The sequence below is a fragment of the Eucyclogobius newberryi genome, unplaced genomic scaffold (genome assembly GCF_026437365.1).
Source record: "Eucyclogobius newberryi isolate DKJ021-1_F unplaced genomic scaffold, fEucNew1.0.hap1 SCAF_14, whole genome shotgun sequence".
In the NCBI taxonomy this organism is placed as follows: Eukaryota; Metazoa; Chordata; class Actinopteri; order Gobiiformes; family Gobiidae; genus Eucyclogobius; species Eucyclogobius newberryi.
The window spans coordinates 30,492,092-30,512,614 of record NW_027315768.1 but is presented as its reverse complement, the minus strand read 5'-3'; the positions used below and the strand labels follow the sequence as shown (position 1 = coordinate 30,512,614).

The following is a 20,523-nucleotide window of genomic DNA, read 5'->3' as shown; positions in this document are numbered from 1 at the left end:
GGGGAAGTAGGTTCATTTAAACGCGCAAATCTGCACGATAAAACATACATATTTATGAGATTTGAAACATCAAATCATCTGTGAAATAGTGGCAAATGTGCAAGAAAAAAGTAGCACATTTGTGGGGAAAAAACATGAACATTTACAAGATTTTAGACACGAACATTTGCTAGTAAATGTTGGGAACATCTGAGATATTTGTGTGTAATAAAGTGCCATTACAACTGAGGAGGAAGCCATTTTGTTTGTGAGGCTAATGTTTGATTCATTGGTTGATTCATGTCCAAAGATTGTCTTTCAGGACTAAACAGTTTCACCACTGCTTTGCATTGCTCTGATGTGCTCCATTACCCAACGCCTCGACTGACAAGACTGAATTATTGAACGTATGACATGAGCATCAAGGTAGGTACAGTGCATAATGATCTCTACAATACAAATGAGACATCATGCACTTGTCAGAAGATGAATTCAGATATGCAGCAGCAACAGAAGCGGCGTGAAAGTGTGTGTCTAAGATAAACATATTTAAAGATCAAAGATATAATGAAAAACAGTTTATACTGTATAAAAGCTATGCTAAATAAATTATTTTTTTAAGGGTTTTGGCTTGAGGTAAGGTTAAGGATACAGTAGATTTATATAATTTAATCAATCTCTCTGCACTGTTCACTTTCTGCACTACATCTGTAGATTTAACTGTAAATGTTGTGTACATAGTAAGCCTTTTTTATTTTCATCCTATTATCCTTTTATCCTGCCCATTTTTATTTTATGTATGTCATTTTTTCATTGTTCATTGTTTTATGTTTTATGTTGCACCGAATCACCAAAGCAAGTTCTACATCTGTAGATTTAAGTGTAAATGTTGTGTACATAGTAAACCTATTTTTATTTTTATCCTATAGTAGATTTAAAATTGTTTATTTAATGCATGCCCTTTTTGATTTGATATATGTTGCTTTATTATTGTTCATTGTTCTATGTTGCACCGAATCACCAAAGCAAATTATGTTTGTGAATTGTGTTCATTGGCAATGGCATTAAACCTTTTCTGATTCTGATTCGAGGCTAAAAAGAAAAATAGCAACAATTTCTCGACAATTCTTTTCCCCTCCACTAGGGGGAAGCACCGGTTTTTCCGCGGCGTTTGCCTGAGTCGGGCGGAAGTGGAGTCTGTGCACAGCGGCTGGGCATCATCATGCCTACAGCTGTGATCATGGAAGACAACTATGAGAAAGTGCTGGAGCAGTGTGAAGCGCAGGAGCTCGAGGTGAGAGCACAGTTTGAGGATGAAGTGTGTTTCGTGTCAGGAGTTAGTTTGACTTCGTGACCGGCCCGTGCGTCTCTGTTTTCGGCCTGTGTTATGACTGTGCTAGCGCTAGCCTCGGTGCACTGCTAATCCTTATAACTGTGTTTATTGAAGCATTTATGGAACTAGTGTGTGGAATTTTCTTTCACGAAGTACCATCTATATGCATATGTCTAATCTAGAAACGTGACACCAACTATTTATTGTGTAAAAAAAAGAAAATGCAGAGAAATCGCGGCTAGCTTGAATGGTTTAAAGAGCACAACGATGGCTCTGTTATTGTGTTATCTGATTATCCTTCAGTCACACTATGTCACCTTTTCATTGGTTAAAAATGTTTTTTTTTAAATCCCAATATATCCTAGAAATAATCGTTTAGTATTGATTATGCAGCAAGTATAAATCTGTTATAATATCAAGTATTTAGATTATATATTCACGTTCGAATAACACTGAAACATTCCCAAACATGCAATTTTGACTTAAGATCATCCTCATGAAAGACCTGGATTTGGATTATACAGACTCTACAACAAATGACAAAACATGTTTATCACAAAGACAGAGGCATTATTAAATCAAAATGCCATATAAAGTATAAACTGGTTCATCAATATTTCACTTTATTCTTAAATGCTCTCTATTTAGAAGTATTACAACCTGATTTGATAAACAATACACTTCAGTCAGCATATTTCCACATTTATTTGCAGGATAATGATGACAGATCCAATTGTTTTACTAGTTGACGTATCAAAAAAGTTACTGCTGACCAGTCGACCACTAAAATAATAATTATTTGCAGCTCTATTAAATAAATCTGATATTATTAACGCTGCCTGTGTTTCTTTTTCCAGTCTCCAGGGGGCATTGCCACACCTCAAGTCTACGCTCAGCTGCTGGCTCTGTATTTACTCCACAATGACATGTAAGTCTGTGCTGTTGCATCATTTACAACACATGGCGCTTTTCATCAGACACTTATTCATGAATTTAAAACGACAAGAGGCTCATTTGGCTTGTCATCGTGTCTGATACTTGCAGTTACGGCCGCGGTCAGTAATGGCGAGCGCATTGTCCCGGTTAGACATTAGGTATTAATAGACTGTGGGGAAGTGTGGCTTGAATCTAAACGGCTGATAAATGCAGGTACTTCAGGGTGACAGGCGCATGAGGCGTTACAGGACAGGCGCACACAGGGTCAACGATAAAATGCTTTTGTAGAGATGGATTACTTATGGCTTTGTTATGCTTTTATCACTAGCCAATAAAGGTGGGAGATATATAAAAAAAAAGAACCATATTGTTTTGGAAATATGCAGAGTTTCAATATTTGGAATGTGTTTTTTATTTGTTCATAATGAAAACTATTGTCAAAAAAGGCTGAAAATTATAACAAATTTGCAATGGAATCTTTAAAATAATGTTATCTTTCTGCTCTTTTTTTTGGTTAGTTTTACAATCCATTTGTGTTTTATGTGAGACTTCAATGAAATATCACTTTAAACTCTTGTTTGGGAGATTAAACCAGACTAGTCCTAAATACACTAGACTCTAATGTATGATAATCTAGATAGACGTTTCTGTCTCTTATTGGGGTACATTTTTAACAGTTTTAGACAATACACTATTATTATCCGATATATCTCCCAATATATCTCTGTCCTCCTGGGAACTATATGGGAAAATGGATTCCCACCCCTGACCTGTTGCCCTGGATGACCTCTCTCTACACTAGACGAGCCTCTCTCTCTTCCTAAGTGTTAGTGTCTGCAAAGTCCTTCTGCAAATGGATGTGGGTCAGTCCTGGACCATGCTGACCGTCTGTGGGAGTAGGATCTCTCCTTCACTGTGGTTCTCCCCGACGTTTCTACTTTTTTTCCCACATGATTTTTTGTAGTTTGTCCCAGAGCAAGGAAACTTATCCAATTGTTAAATTCCTTTCAACGTTGTTTAATCAGCGTTTGATTGTTTGATTCTTTAACCTTTAACGCCCATCGAGGACACTGCTCTTGTTATTTTGGGCGTTACAAAATACAAAATTGTATTGAAACTTCTAATTAGGAACGTCTGAACACACACATTCTCATTCATATTCAAAACGTCCCAACGGAATATTGTTAGACATTAGTTGCATCATGTTTTTGTATCCTCTAAATACCAATTTACTGTTTTACAGGAATAACGCAAGGTACCTCTGGAAAAGGATTCCTCAAGCAATAAAAGCTGTAAGTCCTTCTGTGGAGATGAAAACTCTGACACTGCCTGAATCTGGATCTTTTAATCTGAGAGTTTTATTTGTACTTTTGTTTCTCCCCATTAGAAGCTATTACATTAACACAATATTATAGTACACTAAAAGCATATTGAAAGACAATGGGCATGTTTACATGACCAGAAAAGTTCTACTTGAACAAGAATCATTAAAAAAATAACCCAATAATTAGATCAGATTTTTGTGTGTTTAGAGTGTTATTTGGTCTTCTAAATACAATAGTCACGCTAAAATCCAAAGTACACTACATTTTATACATTCAATCTTTTACATTTTCTCTTTCATTGTTTTTGTATTTGCATAATTCTACTTGTCAAAACACATGTGAACAATCAGAAATAAATCTCATTACTCGCATTAGATGTAACTGTTTACTCCAGAAATCAGATCATGATCAGATTCAAGTAATCACACGTTTTTAACCGAATTGAATGAAACAAGACGACTACACTTTTATAAATGTGGATTATTATAACTAATACGCTGAATACAAATAATTCATAATGTGTGTCAAAGACAATCATAATTATATTTTCATAATCATTATCCGGACTTTACAGACTCTTATCAAGCATTTCAAAAGTACTTTTATAACAAAGATGGCTGCATAATTAAACTAAGATCTGAAAAAAGACAGAACAATTTAGAATTTTCAACAATACTTTGTAAATATTCTATATCTAGGAGCCGTCAGTCACCATATTTAAACTTTCTTTTGGTGAAAAGTTCATTTTGAAGGTCTCGATGTTCAGTAGAAATAAGTTTGACTTCGTGGACTAATCAGAGATATAATAATTGTAATAGTTAGTCGTCCGTCAGAACGCTGAAAGATGCTGAGACTCTTCTGGTCGTTGTGTTCAGGCAAACCTGGAGTTGGTGGCCATTTGGGCCGTGGGCCAGCACATCTGGCAAAGAGACTTCCCGGGGATTTACTCATCCATCGCAGCTCATCAGTGGACTGAGAACATCCTCCCAGTGATGGAGGCGCTACGAGGTAACACCCTGCTCTGCGCTCTTCTAATGCTAATGTTATTAACCCTCCTATTGTGGCTGTGGTGGAGAATGGAAAACACTTTGAAACATGCAGTGGATAAACGATGCCAATATCCTTTGTATGACTAAAATGAATGAATTTAAAATATGCAATTAAACTATTTCAATGGGTTTCCACAAAAGGAATTAAATTATGTTGAATTGAAACTTTGAAAGAGCCTTCTAGTTTTATGTTTTAATCCAAGTAAAATCTTTTAGTTTGTTGCTGCCAAAAGGAAAGTTAGTTGTAAGTGAAATGTGTGTCACGAGTTATTGAACCAGAGTAACAATGAAATGACTTGCTCAATAAAACCTGTCTAAACCAGCCCGACCTGATCAAAAGTATCGAAAGAGAATGTGGACTGTAGTTGTTAAAAGTTGTGTTGAAATGTTGTGCTGGGACTTGCAAAAGCACAAGTTTATCGCTGGTTCTAGTGGAAAAGTTGTTGTGAAAGAGTGTAAGAATAGCCTGTGTTTACCACTGACGCTCGGGTCACGCTGAAGCTCATTCAGAACTTACATTTGAATTATGCAAGACTTGGGTTTACCAAACATGATGTCATTTATTTATACGTTATATGTTTATTTAAGAGGTTTGGATTTTAATTTAATGAGAGTGCTGTTTTGTCAAGTTGTTGCAATGTAATTTTAAGGAGAAGAAACTGAGACTCAAAATAGTTTAGTGGACTGAATTAAGACTTATTTGTCTTATATGCTATATTTTGACGCAGTACTCATTAACCTTGTTCTTCATTAAACCATGATATAAACATGAAGGTGAGTAAATAATCATGTTCCTAGAAAGAGGAGCACACAAACAGTCGTTATGACACTATGGCATAGGGTTGTTTACTGTCTGGGCTCCCTCAGGTGGGCTTACTCAGGTCACATGGACCTGTTTGTCCCACACAGAAGTCTGAGCTCTTCATGGGCCACAGCCGCCGTGGGACATGTGACGCTGCAGGAGGGGACTTCTGTGAACAGGGGCTGAGGCTGGAGGAATGTGTGGCCTGGCTGAAACACAGATCGGGTGTCACAGCTGTGAGGCCGGTATAAAGCTGTGGGCTGCTAGCTCTAACCCAGAACCACTTTGAGCATTTGTCAGGCACTAGCATACCCTAAGGGATCAGCCCCCAGCACAGCATCTATTTATAGAGCTCACACCCCAGAGGGGACAAAGAGCTGAGGACGTTGCACTTGTGGACATTCAGATACTCACCAGCGACAGAAGAGAAACCCGGACACACTTTTCACCATGGATGTCCGCTCTATCGTGAGGCCTCCCAGCCCCATGGACAGCCTGGAGAAGCAGCTGAGCTGCCCCATCTGCCTGGACATGTTTACCAAACCTGTGGTCATCTTGCCCTGCCAACACAACCTTTGCCGAAGCTGCGCCAGTGACCTCTATGACTCCCGAAACCCCTACCGCTTCTCCGGCGGCGTCTTTAGATGCCCCACCTGCCGCTTCGAGGTGGTGCTGGACCGCCATGGAGTGCACGGCCTTCAGAGAAACCTTTTGGTGGAAAATATCATCGACATTTACAAACAACAGCAGGAAGGCACTGGCAGCGGAAATACAGAAACCAACCTGAAGCCCAAAGAGTCTAAAGAGCTGATGTGCCAAGAGCATGAAGAAGAGAAGATCAACATCTATTGTGTGACCTGCCAGGTGCCCACCTGCTCTATGTGTAAGGTGTTTGGGCAGCATAAGGACTGTGAGGTGGCCCCCTTAGCTTCTATCTACCAGACCCAGAAGGGAGAGCTGAGCAATGCCATCGACACTCTGGTGGGCACTAATGCCCGTCTGCAGGCGCTGCTGAACCAGATGGACGAGGCCTGCCGAGTGGTGCAGGACAACTCCCAGCGTGCAAAGCAGAGCTTGGCCGAGCGCTTCGACCTCCTCTACGCCGTCCTGGAGGACAGGAAGTCCGTGCTGTTGGAGCAGATCGGAAAAGAGCAGGACGAGAAGGTGGCTGCGCTCAGGGCTTTAGCCCAGAAGTACGGAGAGAGGCTACAGGCCAGCACCGAGCTCACTGACTCCGCTGTCAGAGCTCTGGAGCAGAACAGCGCAGCAGAGTTCCTGGTGGCCTCCAAGAAGCTCATCACACAGACCAAAGACGCAGCCAAGGGCTCTTTGGGAGAGGACCGGCCCGAGCCTGGCTTTGAGAAGATGGACCACTTCACCCTTTCCACAGAGAACGTGGAGGCCGTGCTGTCCAAGATGGACTTTGGACCTGAGGATGACGAGTTTGAGGATGCAGAAGATGAAGAGGAGGAAGAAGAAGAAGAAGAGGAGTAATGAAAAACTTGAATTAAAGCGTTGGACTTAAGTTATGGACAATATTCAAGAATGTTTATTTGAAAGTTTGTTATTTGAGTGTTTATGGCAGGGACATTTTGCATTTTGAGGAATGGTCAAGTTCCAGAGGATTTGGGCCACTGGAGTGTGCAATATTTAAGTTAAGTGTTATCGTCTGACACTTTCTTAATTTTTTATACTTTTGTACTTGTGAAAAGCTGCTGTGTATTAAAGATAGGTCTAGCTAAATGTCTGCTATAAATGTCTGCACATGTTCATATGTGGACCTCCAAAGGAGGCTGCATTTTTCACTGTTGATTTAAACTGTCTTGAGCGAGGAATAAAGACGCATGAAAGGTAACATGATTCGAGATTTATTATCACATTCAAAGTGCTTCTTTGTGTCCCATAGTTGTGCCCAGGCCAGATACTGCTCTCACTTGATGATAGGGTGCACTTAAAATAAAAGCCCTTGCTCTGTCCTGTCTGCTTTGCCTTTGCTGGTGAAAAGCGGGGGCTATTTTTAAGAGGTGAGGGGGCACGGAATGATAGTGTCCCGGGAATAGACTTGTCATGGAAGGCCAGGGCAGAGTCCTGTTTCTGCTCCATAAACCCCCTCGCCTTGTCCCGGGCCTTGCTCAGCAGCTCCAAATGCGACATGGCTAAGAACGACCTGCAGTTGTCACACGAGTCCTCCTTGTGCGTCTCAGAATGGTCAAAAGGACGAGGTAAAAATACACCCAACTCAAAGCAGGTCGCGTGAACTGACTCCACAGCAGCTTTTATGAAGTGGCATTCATGGAGAAGGGTTATCTGACACTATATTGGATTGTAATCTATTGAATCATTTGAAATTCATATTTATATTTTGCAGTGGCCCTCTTGAAATTGTAATTGCAAGTTTCAAAGCAATCATCAAATCATTCTTACCAACAGTATTAAAACCAAACTGAACAACACTGTTCAGAGAAACTTGCACTTGCTGATGATTGATTTGCTGATATTATCCTCATAAACAAATACAACTATATTGATTTTAAAATATGTATTAAAATCCGGGTTAAAAAGAGGCCATAATTGAAAATGCTGTCAGTTATTCAAGCTATAAAAAACTGCATTACCTGTCGCCCACTGCCAAATGTGTTCTAGTAATAACCTATATTTTTTACTGTTGTTATTACAGTAAATAAACACTTTAAATATGTAATACTGAACATGTTTCTTGTGTCAAGCAGAGCGCCACATGACCTCTTGAGTCCAGGATGTATCACACACATGCATATTTTTAGCTGCAGTGCCGGTGAACCGTTGACCTACATAGTTTACTCATTGTTCGTTTGGCATATGTCTGCAAACATTTTAAGAACCTGCATCGTTTTGTGATCGGCGTCAGGATTCTACACCGTTTTGGTATCATTGATATTTAATTTAATAGTTAGATTAAATTAAAGCGACATAAACAGACAGATATAAAGACGCATAACATTTAGGTTTACTTTCGTGGAATATCTGTGAATTGACATGACTTGGTGTTTTTTTTTTTTCATAGTTAAAATAACAGAATAATTTAAAAAAAAACATGACACAGAGGAACAGCAAAAATTAAAATGACGTAAAATAACATCCTTGTACAATAAAATAGAAATGGCAGTACAGAGTATCCAACATAAATTCTGTATTTATTTTTTTAATTCTTACAATTAATTTTTTTTTTTTTCTTAATACTATATAAAAATCTGAAATAGTTGATGCTTTTCTGACATTTTGTTTTAATAATGTCACTGTCTTTGTTCTAAAAAGGTGTTATCACATGTGTTTCCAAGTCTGTATAGTCCATAGAACGATTATTATTTATAATTAAATCGGTTAATTGTCGTGGCCCTGATCTTGTGACTTCTCTTGTTATAGTGCGATGTTAAACGTGCACATTTGCCCTTGAATATTGTAAACTGCTCGACAAACCGCCCGTCCGACCCGTTCAAACATCCAAACATCCCGGTTTGGCCTCCCCGTTGCCCGGGGCGATGGTGTAGTGACTCTGCCGGGCCTTCCCCTGCACAGCTGTCTTTTCTCATCCCGAGTGTTATTGTTAGCGCTGTGTCCAGCCCTGGACGGTGGACCGAGCGGAGAGAGGGGGAAACGGGGGAGACGAGAGGGACGGGAGGAACGGGAGATGGAGGGCGGGAGGTGGGCGGGTTGTTGGGGGTACACACTGGAGCGTTGCTAAGGCCGTAAAAACCCCCAAAGGCCAGACCCTGATGCGGTTGTGTGAGAGCGGCAGAGTGGTTATCTCCCGGGCACGGCGGAGGGTCGGCCAGTCAGCAGATACTGGGATGAATGTGACGATGTGAAAGGGACACGAGGGGTGCTGCTGTAAATTAAAACGTATTTGGGGCAGATTTTTGACAGGGGCGATTTGGAATTTTTTTAAATTAATGTGGCAAAGGCGACGATGAAAGAGAACATGTTAAAGATTGAAAGAGTAAATGTTTTGTACTTCAAAGACAAAACGTACTTTAAAAATCCACTAATAAACTGACACATGTTGTTCATTGCAGTGAAAAAGATGCTGACAAAAGACAGACCAGAGAGGGAACAAAGAAAGAGAAAAGATATCCTTAAAAGTTATTTTTAGTTTGTTTTAATGTTTTTGTTCGTGCATGTCAGTTATAAGCTCAGTCCAGTCCTTGACAGAATGACACAAACTGCACTCATATTTTGTGAGGCTTTTTCATCACGTTGAAGTGTGGACATTCTGCTGCTGTTATACGTAGAATCTATGTTTGACGACGTTATGGACAGGGAAATCATATTACATTACAAATATAATTGCAGTTTTATTTACAGAATAAACGTTCCCAGCAGATGATAAAACAGCTGGTGATCACACCGACGCACACAACACAACTACACATTATCTGTAAAAGTTGCCTGTTTCGCTTTTAAACAAACCCAGATGTGAAACGCAATTATTTCAATCATTTTTACATGACAAACAACCAGACCAATCCCCATGATCTCAAACGCTCAAAAGACATTATACATTACCACTATCAAATGTGGAAAATGAGCTCGACATCGAAATTACCCGCGGCAGATGTTGACGTTCAGTTTAGCCAAAACGCTTGTGATGAACGATGAGGAAGGGCCGTCCCAAGTCGTCTCCCCCAAATGAATGACATCGACAGGACCCCCGAAGCTGCAGCTAATTTGTTGTTTACAATGAACTTTAAAGGCCTGTTTCATGTCCGCGTTGCATAAGGGCACGTGGACATGTTCACTAACCGCCGTCTGCGCGTTGAGTAGCGGATGCACATGTGCAGAAAGCAGTGCGTTTGTGCTGCAAGACGAATCATCTTATCTATGTCATGTTATGTTCTCCGCAGACAATTGATTATCTTATTATTTTCAAACCGTATCGATGATAAAACCAGTGCCGGGACTAGATACTCACTTGAGCAAGCGTTAAAGAAAATCACTTTAACGAGACTAAAGCTCTTTCTCTTTTTTTACGGTGTATATAGTAAAACACATACTTTAAAGACGTACAACTACAGTAGGTGGCGGTAATGTAACACTTACCAACGCCAAAGAAGAAGAACGAGACACAATTTGACCTTGCAGTGTCGAGAATGTACTGTATTCTTTAATATGGAAAGAAAGATAGTTTAAAAGGCAGATTTTTTTAATGACTTTCCGTATTAAATCCAAAATTAGCTCTGATTTAATCTCTTTTTTGTCTGGAAAAATTTCTTCTCTTTTTTAAATTAGGGTATTTTTTTCTATAAAGCAGAAATGATTGTGAATAATAAGAATAATACTGAAATTGCTGCTCTAGCATCTATAATATTTGTACAGTTTAAGATGATTTCAGTCAAATATCAATAGTCACGTAAACAGAGAATTTAAATTATGTTGAACCTTCTCAGATAAAATAAATGTAATAAAGAAAGTGTCATTATTTGTTATTGAACATTTTAGTCTGTCTAAAACCATGACCTGGAAAATAGCATCTTAATAGATCTCGAGAATTGAGTCTTGCTTAGTATCAACATCATGTTTGAAACTGTGACAACGTTAGAACAAACTGATTGTTTTAGTGTAGCATCATTACAGTCTTCTCTTGTGTGCGCATTTGACTCTAGATCTAAAAACACAAATAGAAAATGTAATTGCCTGGGAAAGATTTACACAATTAGCAATTTTTCCATAATCGGCCGAGATGGCTACCCACACTTTTCATTTTCTACACCATAATAAAGTCAAACAAGGTTAAAGATTACGTTGTTAGAACAAATTATCCTTTTTTCTTCCTGCTTAATCATCAAAATCGTCTTTATAAATATTCTACATTAGTTATAGACAACATTCTGGGGCGATACGTGACCTCTTGACTCTCTCAGTGCATTATCTAGTGGGAGTATGTGTGTTGTGATTGATGGTTTGTTGTGTTGTTTGTGTTGACAGAAGGCACAAGGCAGAGAGCGTACGGTTTGGTGGCGCAGGCCTACACGTCCATCTCGGCAGAAGACTTCGCCTCGTTCGTGGGTTACTCCGTGGAGGAGGCGGTAAAAGGTAAAGGGCCTGTTTTACTTCATTCAAAAATGTGTGTTTCACGTTCGGCTCGGGCACAAAAAGGGTTCTGCTCGTGTCTCGTTGCTTCGGGGAGGGCATCTGGCACAAACACGTGACCAAACTATATGCACGTGCTGTATAGACCACTGGAGGTTTAATGATAGACGTTTAAATTACCTAAAGTACACAGAAATACATATATAAGTCGCACCGGAGTATAAGTCGCACCAGCCAAAAAATGCACAATAGAGAAGAAAAAAACCTATATAAGTCGCACTGGAGTTTGAAATGCGGTTGCAAATGTGAAAATAACAAATAATATCACATATAAGTCGCTCCGGAGTATAAGTATAAGTCGCACCCCGGCCAGAACTATGAAAAAAGGTGCAACTTATTGTCCAGAAAATACAGTATCTTTTATTTTTGTACAACATAACTTTAGTTTTTTAATTTGTAATCACGTCTTTATGTAGTATTTTGTACCATAAACGGTTGTGTTTTGTGCAGGCGTGGTGACTCAGGGCTGGCAGGCGGACCCGGCCACGCGGATGGTGATGCCCAAAAAGCCAGGTAGGTGGCACTGTCGCCCCGTCCACTCAACCATTTCTGTTTGTCCTACCCTCACAAAGCACGTCTCCTTTTCACTCTTTTCTTATGTAAAGACTTGAAAGCAGAAGTATTAGTTGTATCCATCATAAATCATGACTTTGTGCCGTCCAAACAAACTAGAAAAAAAAACACGTATTTACTTCTGTGTTTAAGAGACTCTTTCTAATCATGGAATGTCTCTTTTGGTCCATCTGGAGTCCACATGTCCTGCCCAGCTCCGCCCCCTCCTTTTGGTTTACCCAGTGGAAATGGCTCATCCCTTCAGAAGGACCACAAATGGGACTATTTCAAACCAAGTATTTCGTGAATAATGCAAAGTAGGACTGGACAATTAATGCAAAAATATATATATTAAACTGAACATCTGAATATTTGTCTTCATTATCCTGATGATAGGGATGTAACAATAGTACAGTTTAGCGTTACAATTCTTGAGAAGAAACATCATGATAACGCCTCTTTTCCCTTTTGTCTAGTTTACAACAATTCATTTCGTTTTTATTTTAAAAAAACAACAACAGCAAACTAGGGGTGGTCACACTTGCACCTACATCACATATCGGGACTAAACTGGGACTAAACCAGAACCAAACCAAGTCTACATCAGGACTAAACTGGGACTAAACAAGGACCAAACCAAGTCTACATCAGGACTAAACTGGGACTAAACCAAGACCAAACCAAGTCTACATCAGGACTAAACTGGGACTAAACCAAGACCAAACCAAGTCTACATCAGGACTAAACTGGGACTAAACCAAGACCAAACCAAGTCTACATCAGGACTAAACTGGGACTAAACCAAGACCAAACCAAGTCTACATCAGGACTAAACTGGGACTAAACCAAGACCAAACCAAGTCTACATCAGGACTAAACTGGGACTAAACCAAGACCAAACCAAGTCTACATCAGGACTAAACTGGGACTAAACCAAGACCAAACCAAGTCTACATCAGGACTAAACTGGGACTAAACCAGAACCAAACCAAGTCTACATCAGGACTAAACTGGGACTAAACCAAGACCAAACCAAGTCTACATCAGGACTAAACTGGGACTAAACCAAGACCAAACCAAGTCTACATCAGGACTAAACTGGGACTAAACCAAGACCAAACCAAGTCTACATCAGGACTAAACTGGGACTAAACCAAGACCAAACCAAGTCTACATCAGGACTAAACTGGGACTAAACCAAGACCAAACCAAGTCTACATCAGGACTAAACTGGGACTAAACCAAGACCAAACCAAGTCTACATCAGGACTAAACTGGGACTAAACCAAGACCAAACCAAGTCTACATCAGGACTAAACTGGGACTAAACCAAGACCAAACCAAGTCTACATCAGGACTAAACTGGGACTAAACCAGAACCAAACCAAGTCTACATCAGGACTAAACTGGGACTAAACCAAGACCAAACCAAGTCTACATCAGGACTAAACTGGGACTAAACCAAGACCAAACCAAGTCTACATCAGGACTAAACTGGGACTAAACCAAGACCAAACCAAGTCTACATCAGGACTAAACTGGGACTAAACCAGAACCAAACCAAGTCTACATCAGGACTAAACTGGGACTAAACCAGGACCAAACCAAGTATACATCAGGACTAAACTGGGACTAAACAAGGACCAAACCAAGTCTACATCAGGACTAAACTGGGACTAAACCAAGACCAAACCAAGTCTACATCAGGACTAAACTGGGACTAAACCAAGACCAAACCAAGTCTACATCAGGACTAAACTGGGACTAAACCAAGACCAAACCAAGTCTACATCAGGACTAAACTGGGACTAAACCAAGACCAAACCAAGTCTACATCAGGACTAAACTGGGACTAAACCAAGACCAAACCAAGTCTACATCAGGACTAAACTGGGACTAAACCAAGACCAAACCAAGTCTACATCAGGACTAAACTGGGACTAAACCAAGACCAAACCAAGTCTACATCAGGACTAAACTGGGACTAAACCAAGTCTACATCAGGACTAGTTAATTTGCATAATATATATAATTATTCCGATTATTGACACGTAACTAAACAACTTTCCCTCTTTACTTCCTTCTGGCTCGTTCCAATAATGTAAAGCGTCTTTGCGTCTCTTGAAAAGCGCTGTATCAAACCGGTGTCGTGTCACGTACATGTTGACGTACATGTGGACGTACATGTACATGTGGACGTACATGTGGACGTACATGTACGTCCACATGTACGTCCACATGTACGTCCACATGTACGTCCACATGTACATGTGGACGTACATGTGGACGTACATGTACATGTGGACGTACATGTGGACGTACATGTGGACGTACATGTGGACGTACATGTGGACGTACATGTGGACGTACATGTGGACGTACATGTGGACGTACATGTGGACGTACATGTGGACGTACATGTGGACGTACATGTGGACGTACATGTGGCCAGAGCGCAGATCACAAGGTCTGAACAGATGTGAATAGTTTTGATCGCTTTTGGCCCGGTCACTAATCTCCCTCTGACTCAACTTCTCCTCTCTCTCTCTCTCTCTTTCTCTCTTTCTCTCTCTCTCTCTCTCTGTGCCTCCCTCTACACCTCTCCCACCTCTCCCTCTCGCTCTCGCTCCCACCTCTCCCTCTCTCCCTTTAGTTTCCTTTTGCTCCTAAAAATGTTTAGATACAGTTTGCATCCGCGGGAACGTCCACTATTCCAGTCCCATTCATTTCAATTTCAAAGAGCTGCTCTGGCACCGACTGTTCAACAACTACAGGAGCAAACGCAGACTTTAGTTAATATATTGTACCAAATGTTAACACAAAGAAGAATAACATGGTCCAACTTGGTATGAATGTCCAAAAATGCTAAGGGTAGCAGCGGGCTAAATTCTACCGCTCGTTTGAATATCTACAGTACGATACTTTGATTTTTCTGAGGTGTCAACAGCCATAGTTAAAACTCTGTCGCTAAGGATGTCACAATATCAAATTTTAGAGTTACAAATGTGAGCAAAACATCATGATTACCGTATATTCTTTTTTCATAATTTTGCCCCGGGGTGCAACTTCTACTTACATTTATACTTTATACTTATACTCCGGAGCGACTTATATATGAAACTGCGGAGAACAGTCGTCTTACCCGGAGATCGTCACGTTATCCCGTCGCAATACTGACCTAACCTAATACTGATGTGCAATTCTGTCGTATGTGCAATTGCTGTTGGAATTCATGTGCAATTATTGTGCAATTACTGTGCAATCTATGTGCTGTCGTGACTCATATTCATGTGCAATTACTGTCGGGATCACATGAAATGGTATTTATTTATTTATTTGTCTATGGGAGTTTTTATTTATTTATAGGAGATCTTCTACTGAAAGTGTTTTTCAGACTTCCTATAAGTGATCTGTTCTTCTGGATCTACCTCTGTATCTACCTGCGTTGCACCAATGAAATTTCCCCATGTGGGACAATAAAGGAATATCTTATCTTATACTGTTATTTTTACACTTGCAATTGCATTTCAAACTCCAGCGCGACTTATGTTTTTTTTTTCTCTATTATGCTTTTTTTTTCTCTTTGTCTCAGTAGTAGTGAATTTTACGTATTTTCCGGAGTATAAGTGGCACCGGAGTATAAGTCGCACCAGCCCAAAAAAGCATAATACAGAAGAAAAAACATATACAAGTCTCACTGGAGTATGAAATGCGGTTGCAAGTGTGAAAATAACTAATAATATGATAAATAAGTCACTCTGGAGTATAAGTATATAAGTATAAATATAAGTATAAGTTGCATCCCGGCCAAAACTATAAAAAAAAAAGGTGCCACTTATAGTCCGGAAAATACGGTATACAACAGAGAAATGTCTTTTTAAAGTTTCCTTCCTCTCAATCGCTGCGTCGTTCTCTTCAGCTCCTCCTCGGACCGTACACGTTGTCGCTCGGTAACGTTCATAATCTCCTCTCTCTCCGCAGATCCGCCCCCGGTGTCCCTCGTTCCCAATGAGCAGCAGTTGGCCCGACTCACCGACTACGTGGCTTTCCTGGAGAACTGATAAACCCTCAAATCACCACAGACCGCCGCCCGGATCTTCAGCCCCATCGTCTCTTCTCCACGACCAACAATCAAAAAAATACAGCGTTTTTTGCGTGTTGGTTGCAAATCCCAGAACGTACCTTTAGCCCACTTTATATCTCGCGATTGTAATATATTAGTTCACCTCGGACTCGTTCACACCTCTGATTTCAAAGTGTTTTTATTGCCCCCCCCCACAGTACGGAATAGTTTGTCGCTGAGGTCCGCTCTCGATGAAGCGCTCGAAGGTTTGTCTGTTAAAATGCCTTCCGCATGAAGCGCTAATGTCCGACCTCATTTTTCACATTTCTGTTTAGAACGATGAATAAATATTTTGCTTTTCTAATAAATAAAAGTGTCTGTGTTTGTTTCATCCGACTCAAGTGAGGCTCATTCTGTTTCACTTCTATCTATTTATTCGTAATGTATTTATTGAGACACAGTGCACAGTGTAGACGTCTCTGGTCATATGTCACTTCCTGTGCCAGCAGAGCGGCCACGCCCCCTTCTGGGTGGAAACAAACCGTGTTAACAGATGGGCGGGAGATAGAAATTGTTCAAATGTTATCGTTTTGCGACGCAGCAGCCACGGACGGAGAAGTTGTTGGTGAATATTTTAATTCAATCCTGAGGGAGGGAGGTGTATAGTGTCAAACAAATCACCTGGAGATTGATTTAGATATTTGTAGATGTCAGTTTTTTCTCATAACGATCCCTATCCGATATCAGGATCACATTACAATATTCACTGACTTCTTCGTCCGTGGCTGCTGCGTCTCCAGTATTAATATTTTGTTATATTTTGGAGCAAAACGATCAAATTTGAGCTATTTGTATATCCCGCCCATATGTTAACACTGTTTGTTTTCACCCAAAAGGGGGCGTGGCCGTACCGCTATGACCGTAGACGTAAATACATTCACTTTAACAGGAGAGATGCGTTGTAGCAGGTTGTAGCTAAAAATAATACAATAAATAATACAAAGCTATATATTACGCTATATTATACGTTTGCGGTTGTGAAATGGTCTGTTGGTTCGTTCAGGAATTAAATCAAATGGTTTTCATGGTGCGACGAGTTTGCCACTGTCCAGGGTGTACCCCGCCTAAGGCCCAAAGTCACTGGGATAGGCTCCAGTCACCCGCGACCCCGAAAGGGAACAAGCGGTAGAAAATGGATGAATGGATGGTTTTCATGGTCCACACTGTAGTTCAGAGTCATTCCACCCACATCAGTGATTCATCCGTATTACAACCAGACGCTTCACTCATTTGTGAAACATGTTGCCTTTTCCACCATAAATTATTCATCACACAATTCAAAAAAAGTTAAATCAACGTTTATTTCAAAATACTGATGATTTTCTTGAGAACAGCTTGGACATTATCTTCAATGTTTTTCATAATTAAGAATAAAAGCTATATCTAAACTCGATGTTATTGCTTTGCCCGGATTAATGTTCCACTTTATGGCATTCGACGCATCTGTTGCTATGGACACAAGCAGCTGACGCCCAGTTACTGTCGAACATTCTCAAGTAAAAGAATGATATATGCTCAGGAAAAGTTTCATAGTGCGTCTTTAAAATAAATATTACACGCTCTCTCTCTAGTTCGATATAGATTATATAGAGTTGTTATACTCGTTAGCATAACAACTCTATATGCAACAACAACAACATCTAGTTAATGAAGTATTTTAATTTTGATCAAATGTCTTCATACAATTGTCATCTCTTTTATTAGCTCTGAAATGTCTATATGTGGACTGCGATTGCTGCCAGTCTTGTCAGAGCCCAGTGACCTCTGCAGACTTTTACCTGCTTGGCCCATGGAATGGGCCAAGCAGGTAAAAGTTAGCAGAGTGGTTAGTCGTCCTTCTCCATCGTAGCAATTTCAATAAATATAACAACTTAACTCACTTCAACTACAAGTGTGGGTCAAATGCTGAGGTTAAATGTCCCTCTACTGTCCGGGACAATTAGAAGAGACAATTATCCTTTATACAAGCGCAATCTGGGTTTTTTATGGCCTTTTAATCCGTCATTTAATCAGGATAATTCTGTTGTTTCCAGTGTTTGAATTCCATTGCGGTGCATTGGGTGTAATCTGGCCTCCATCTGTGAACTGTGCGCTGCAAAGTCTCGTGCGGTTCCGTTCCCTCGGGCTCAAATGCGTCCGGTTATGATCTGATTTGGGCCGCGCTTTGATCCACGGCACATCCACACATCGACCCGAGCGACAAACACTTGAGTCCACTCCAATGACCTCGTGACACGGTTTGTTTTGTGGGAACGATTGGCGAACGTCTCGATTTCAATGTCAAAAGTAGATTTTTTTCCGTCTAATTTTATTTACAATGGGTGATGGAAGAGGCCCGCATCGAATCTGTGATAGAAAAGAACTAAATATGGACAAAAAGCAGGCCCGGCGACAGAATTTTTTGAGTTTTTTTTTGCCGTGCACGCGACTTATTCACGTGCTGCTGAAAACATGTCGGCCAAATGTCAAGGCCGCGCTCCGACATCGTCACGTGAGAAGGAACACGCGCCCCGGGTCGGACCTCCATTGCCTCTGACCCCGCCTCCGCCGCCTCTGACCCCGCCTCCGCCGCCTCTGACCCCGCCTCCGCCGCCTCTGACCCCCTTGGGGCAGAAGCGAGATATAATTACACTCAGGGGCCAAAGCGCAGATGTCGAATGGGGCCCGGTATGGGACACGACACACACACTTAGTTATGGCATCAAGTCCGATTAGTCAAAGGTCAATGTTCAGGTGACTTTAGAGTTATTTAAGATTTCACAGGAATGTCACACGCACAGATTTAAAACTTTCTATATAAGTCAATATGTCAACTAAATACTGTGCAAATAATACAATTCAAACGCCTGGTGGATATTTTTAATGCTTCAATTAACATTTTAGGTCACATTATGCTGTCTAAATCTGCTGTTGTTGGATTGGTTGATTTCCTGCGCATGCTCTGTTCCATCTGGTCGTCTCTTTGAGGTACATGGCCGGTTAGCTCAGTTGGTTAGAGCGTGGTGCTAATAACGCCAAGGTCGCGGGTTCGATCCCCGTACTGGCCACGCTTTTTTTTACTTCCCAGGATAATAAAACTAAAGTTCCTCTCACAGGTTGGACGACTTATTGAACTAAAATGCTGTTTTATATGTTTCAAATGTTGCTAAAAAAATATTAAAATGTTATTCCAGAATAGCTCACTTTTTAGGGCTATAATTTCACTTCACAAGAAATTACCCCAAATACACCCATGACACCTTTATTTTTGTGAATTATGTTTAGAAAGTCAAAAAATGTGTTTCTTTTGAGTAATTTATGCATACACTTTTTTTCTGGAATGAGTGTGTCCAGTGTGATGTCACTTCCTGTAATGTTATAGTACTTACTTGATATGATTGGTGTAAAACTAACATTTACAGGTATAAATACACCAAATAAAGTGAAAATTAGAACATCGTAAAAGCCTCTCATACGCACTTCAAGTCATTAATATCAAGAAGGATCATAATGATATCAAACTGTATTTCATGCACTAATACTAAGTCCATAAAGTAAATGGCCAGTACGGGGATCGAACCCGCGACCTTGGCGTTATTAGCACCACGCTCTAACCAACTGAGCTAACCGGCCACAAGAGGGCGCATTCCACTGCGCTTAATGTGGCAAACTGTGCTGTAACTTAATCCAAGAGGTCAAACCACTGAGTTTTACAGGTTCAGACATAAAACATGTCTGTGACTGTGAGGAACGAGCAGGAGAAACACGATGTTTGCAGAAAAGTCTTCTTTCAAAGCAGCTCGGACCAAAGGTGAGGACGCCACAGGCTCCATGAACTCCCGGGGAATGAAACAGGTCACAGTGTTTCAACATGTGGCGTCTGTCCAGTCTCTTACATTAGTTCAGGCTAATCCCTCTTTTGTAGAAAACGAACCCCCTTCAAACGTTTTCTATGATTTCTACATTCATAAATTAAAGAAGTTGTGAGTGTATTCTTAAATGTAAACTCACCCAAAATCAGCAGTATTCTTCCCTCCAGTGTTGTATTGTATTGTGTATTCAAGCAGTGAAAAGTATTCTTACATCCAGTTTCTTTTTACACTTGAGATACTATTATTATGCCTTTTACTACTATTACTCCTGATTCTGTTACTACTAAGCACAGGTGAAGGGAAGGGTCCTTAAGAAGTCTCAATTAAGTCTTTGGCAAGACAAGTCCAAGTCCAAGTCAAGTCTAAATCAAGTCCAAGTCAAGTCCAAGTCAAGTCCAAGTCAAGTCCAAGTCAAGTCTAAATCAAGTCCAAGTCAAGTCCAAGTCA

At 40.5% G+C, this 20,523-nt stretch overlaps 2 protein-coding genes and 2 non-coding genes across 4 annotated transcripts; 3 read left to right on the top strand and 1 right to left on the bottom strand.

The window, feature by feature from the left end:
• Positions 1–1,117: 1,117 nt before the first annotated feature.
• cops8 (COP9 signalosome subunit 8) lies at positions 1,118–16,496 on the top strand. Its single transcript, XM_072445211.1, has 7 exons — positions 1,118–1,273; positions 2,170–2,240; positions 3,492–3,540; positions 4,449–4,581; positions 11,386–11,493; positions 12,001–12,063; positions 16,084–16,496. Exons 1-7 carry the CDS (start codon positions 1,202–1,204, stop codon positions 16,161–16,163), a joined length of 576 nt encoding a protein of 191 aa, XP_072301312.1. The 5' UTR covers positions 1,118–1,201; the 3' UTR covers positions 16,164–16,496.
• trim63b (tripartite motif containing 63b) lies at positions 5,682–7,279 on the top strand. Its single transcript, XM_072445209.1, has one exon. The coding sequence runs from the start codon at positions 5,875–5,877 to the stop codon at positions 6,916–6,918; it is 1,044 nt and encodes a 347-aa protein (XP_072301310.1). The 5' UTR covers positions 5,682–5,874; the 3' UTR covers positions 6,919–7,279.
• Positions 16,497–19,198: 2,702 nt separating the features above from the next.
• On the top strand, positions 19,199–19,272 carry trnai-aau (transfer RNA isoleucine (anticodon AAU)). Its single transcript has one exon. It is a non-coding gene; the product is annotated as a tRNA-Ile (tRNA).
• A 491-nt stretch (positions 19,273–19,763) lies between these two features.
• trnai-aau (transfer RNA isoleucine (anticodon AAU)) lies at positions 19,764–19,837 on the bottom strand. The gene has a single exon. It is a non-coding gene; the product is annotated as a tRNA-Ile (tRNA).
• Between the last annotated feature and the right edge of the window lie 686 nt (positions 19,838–20,523).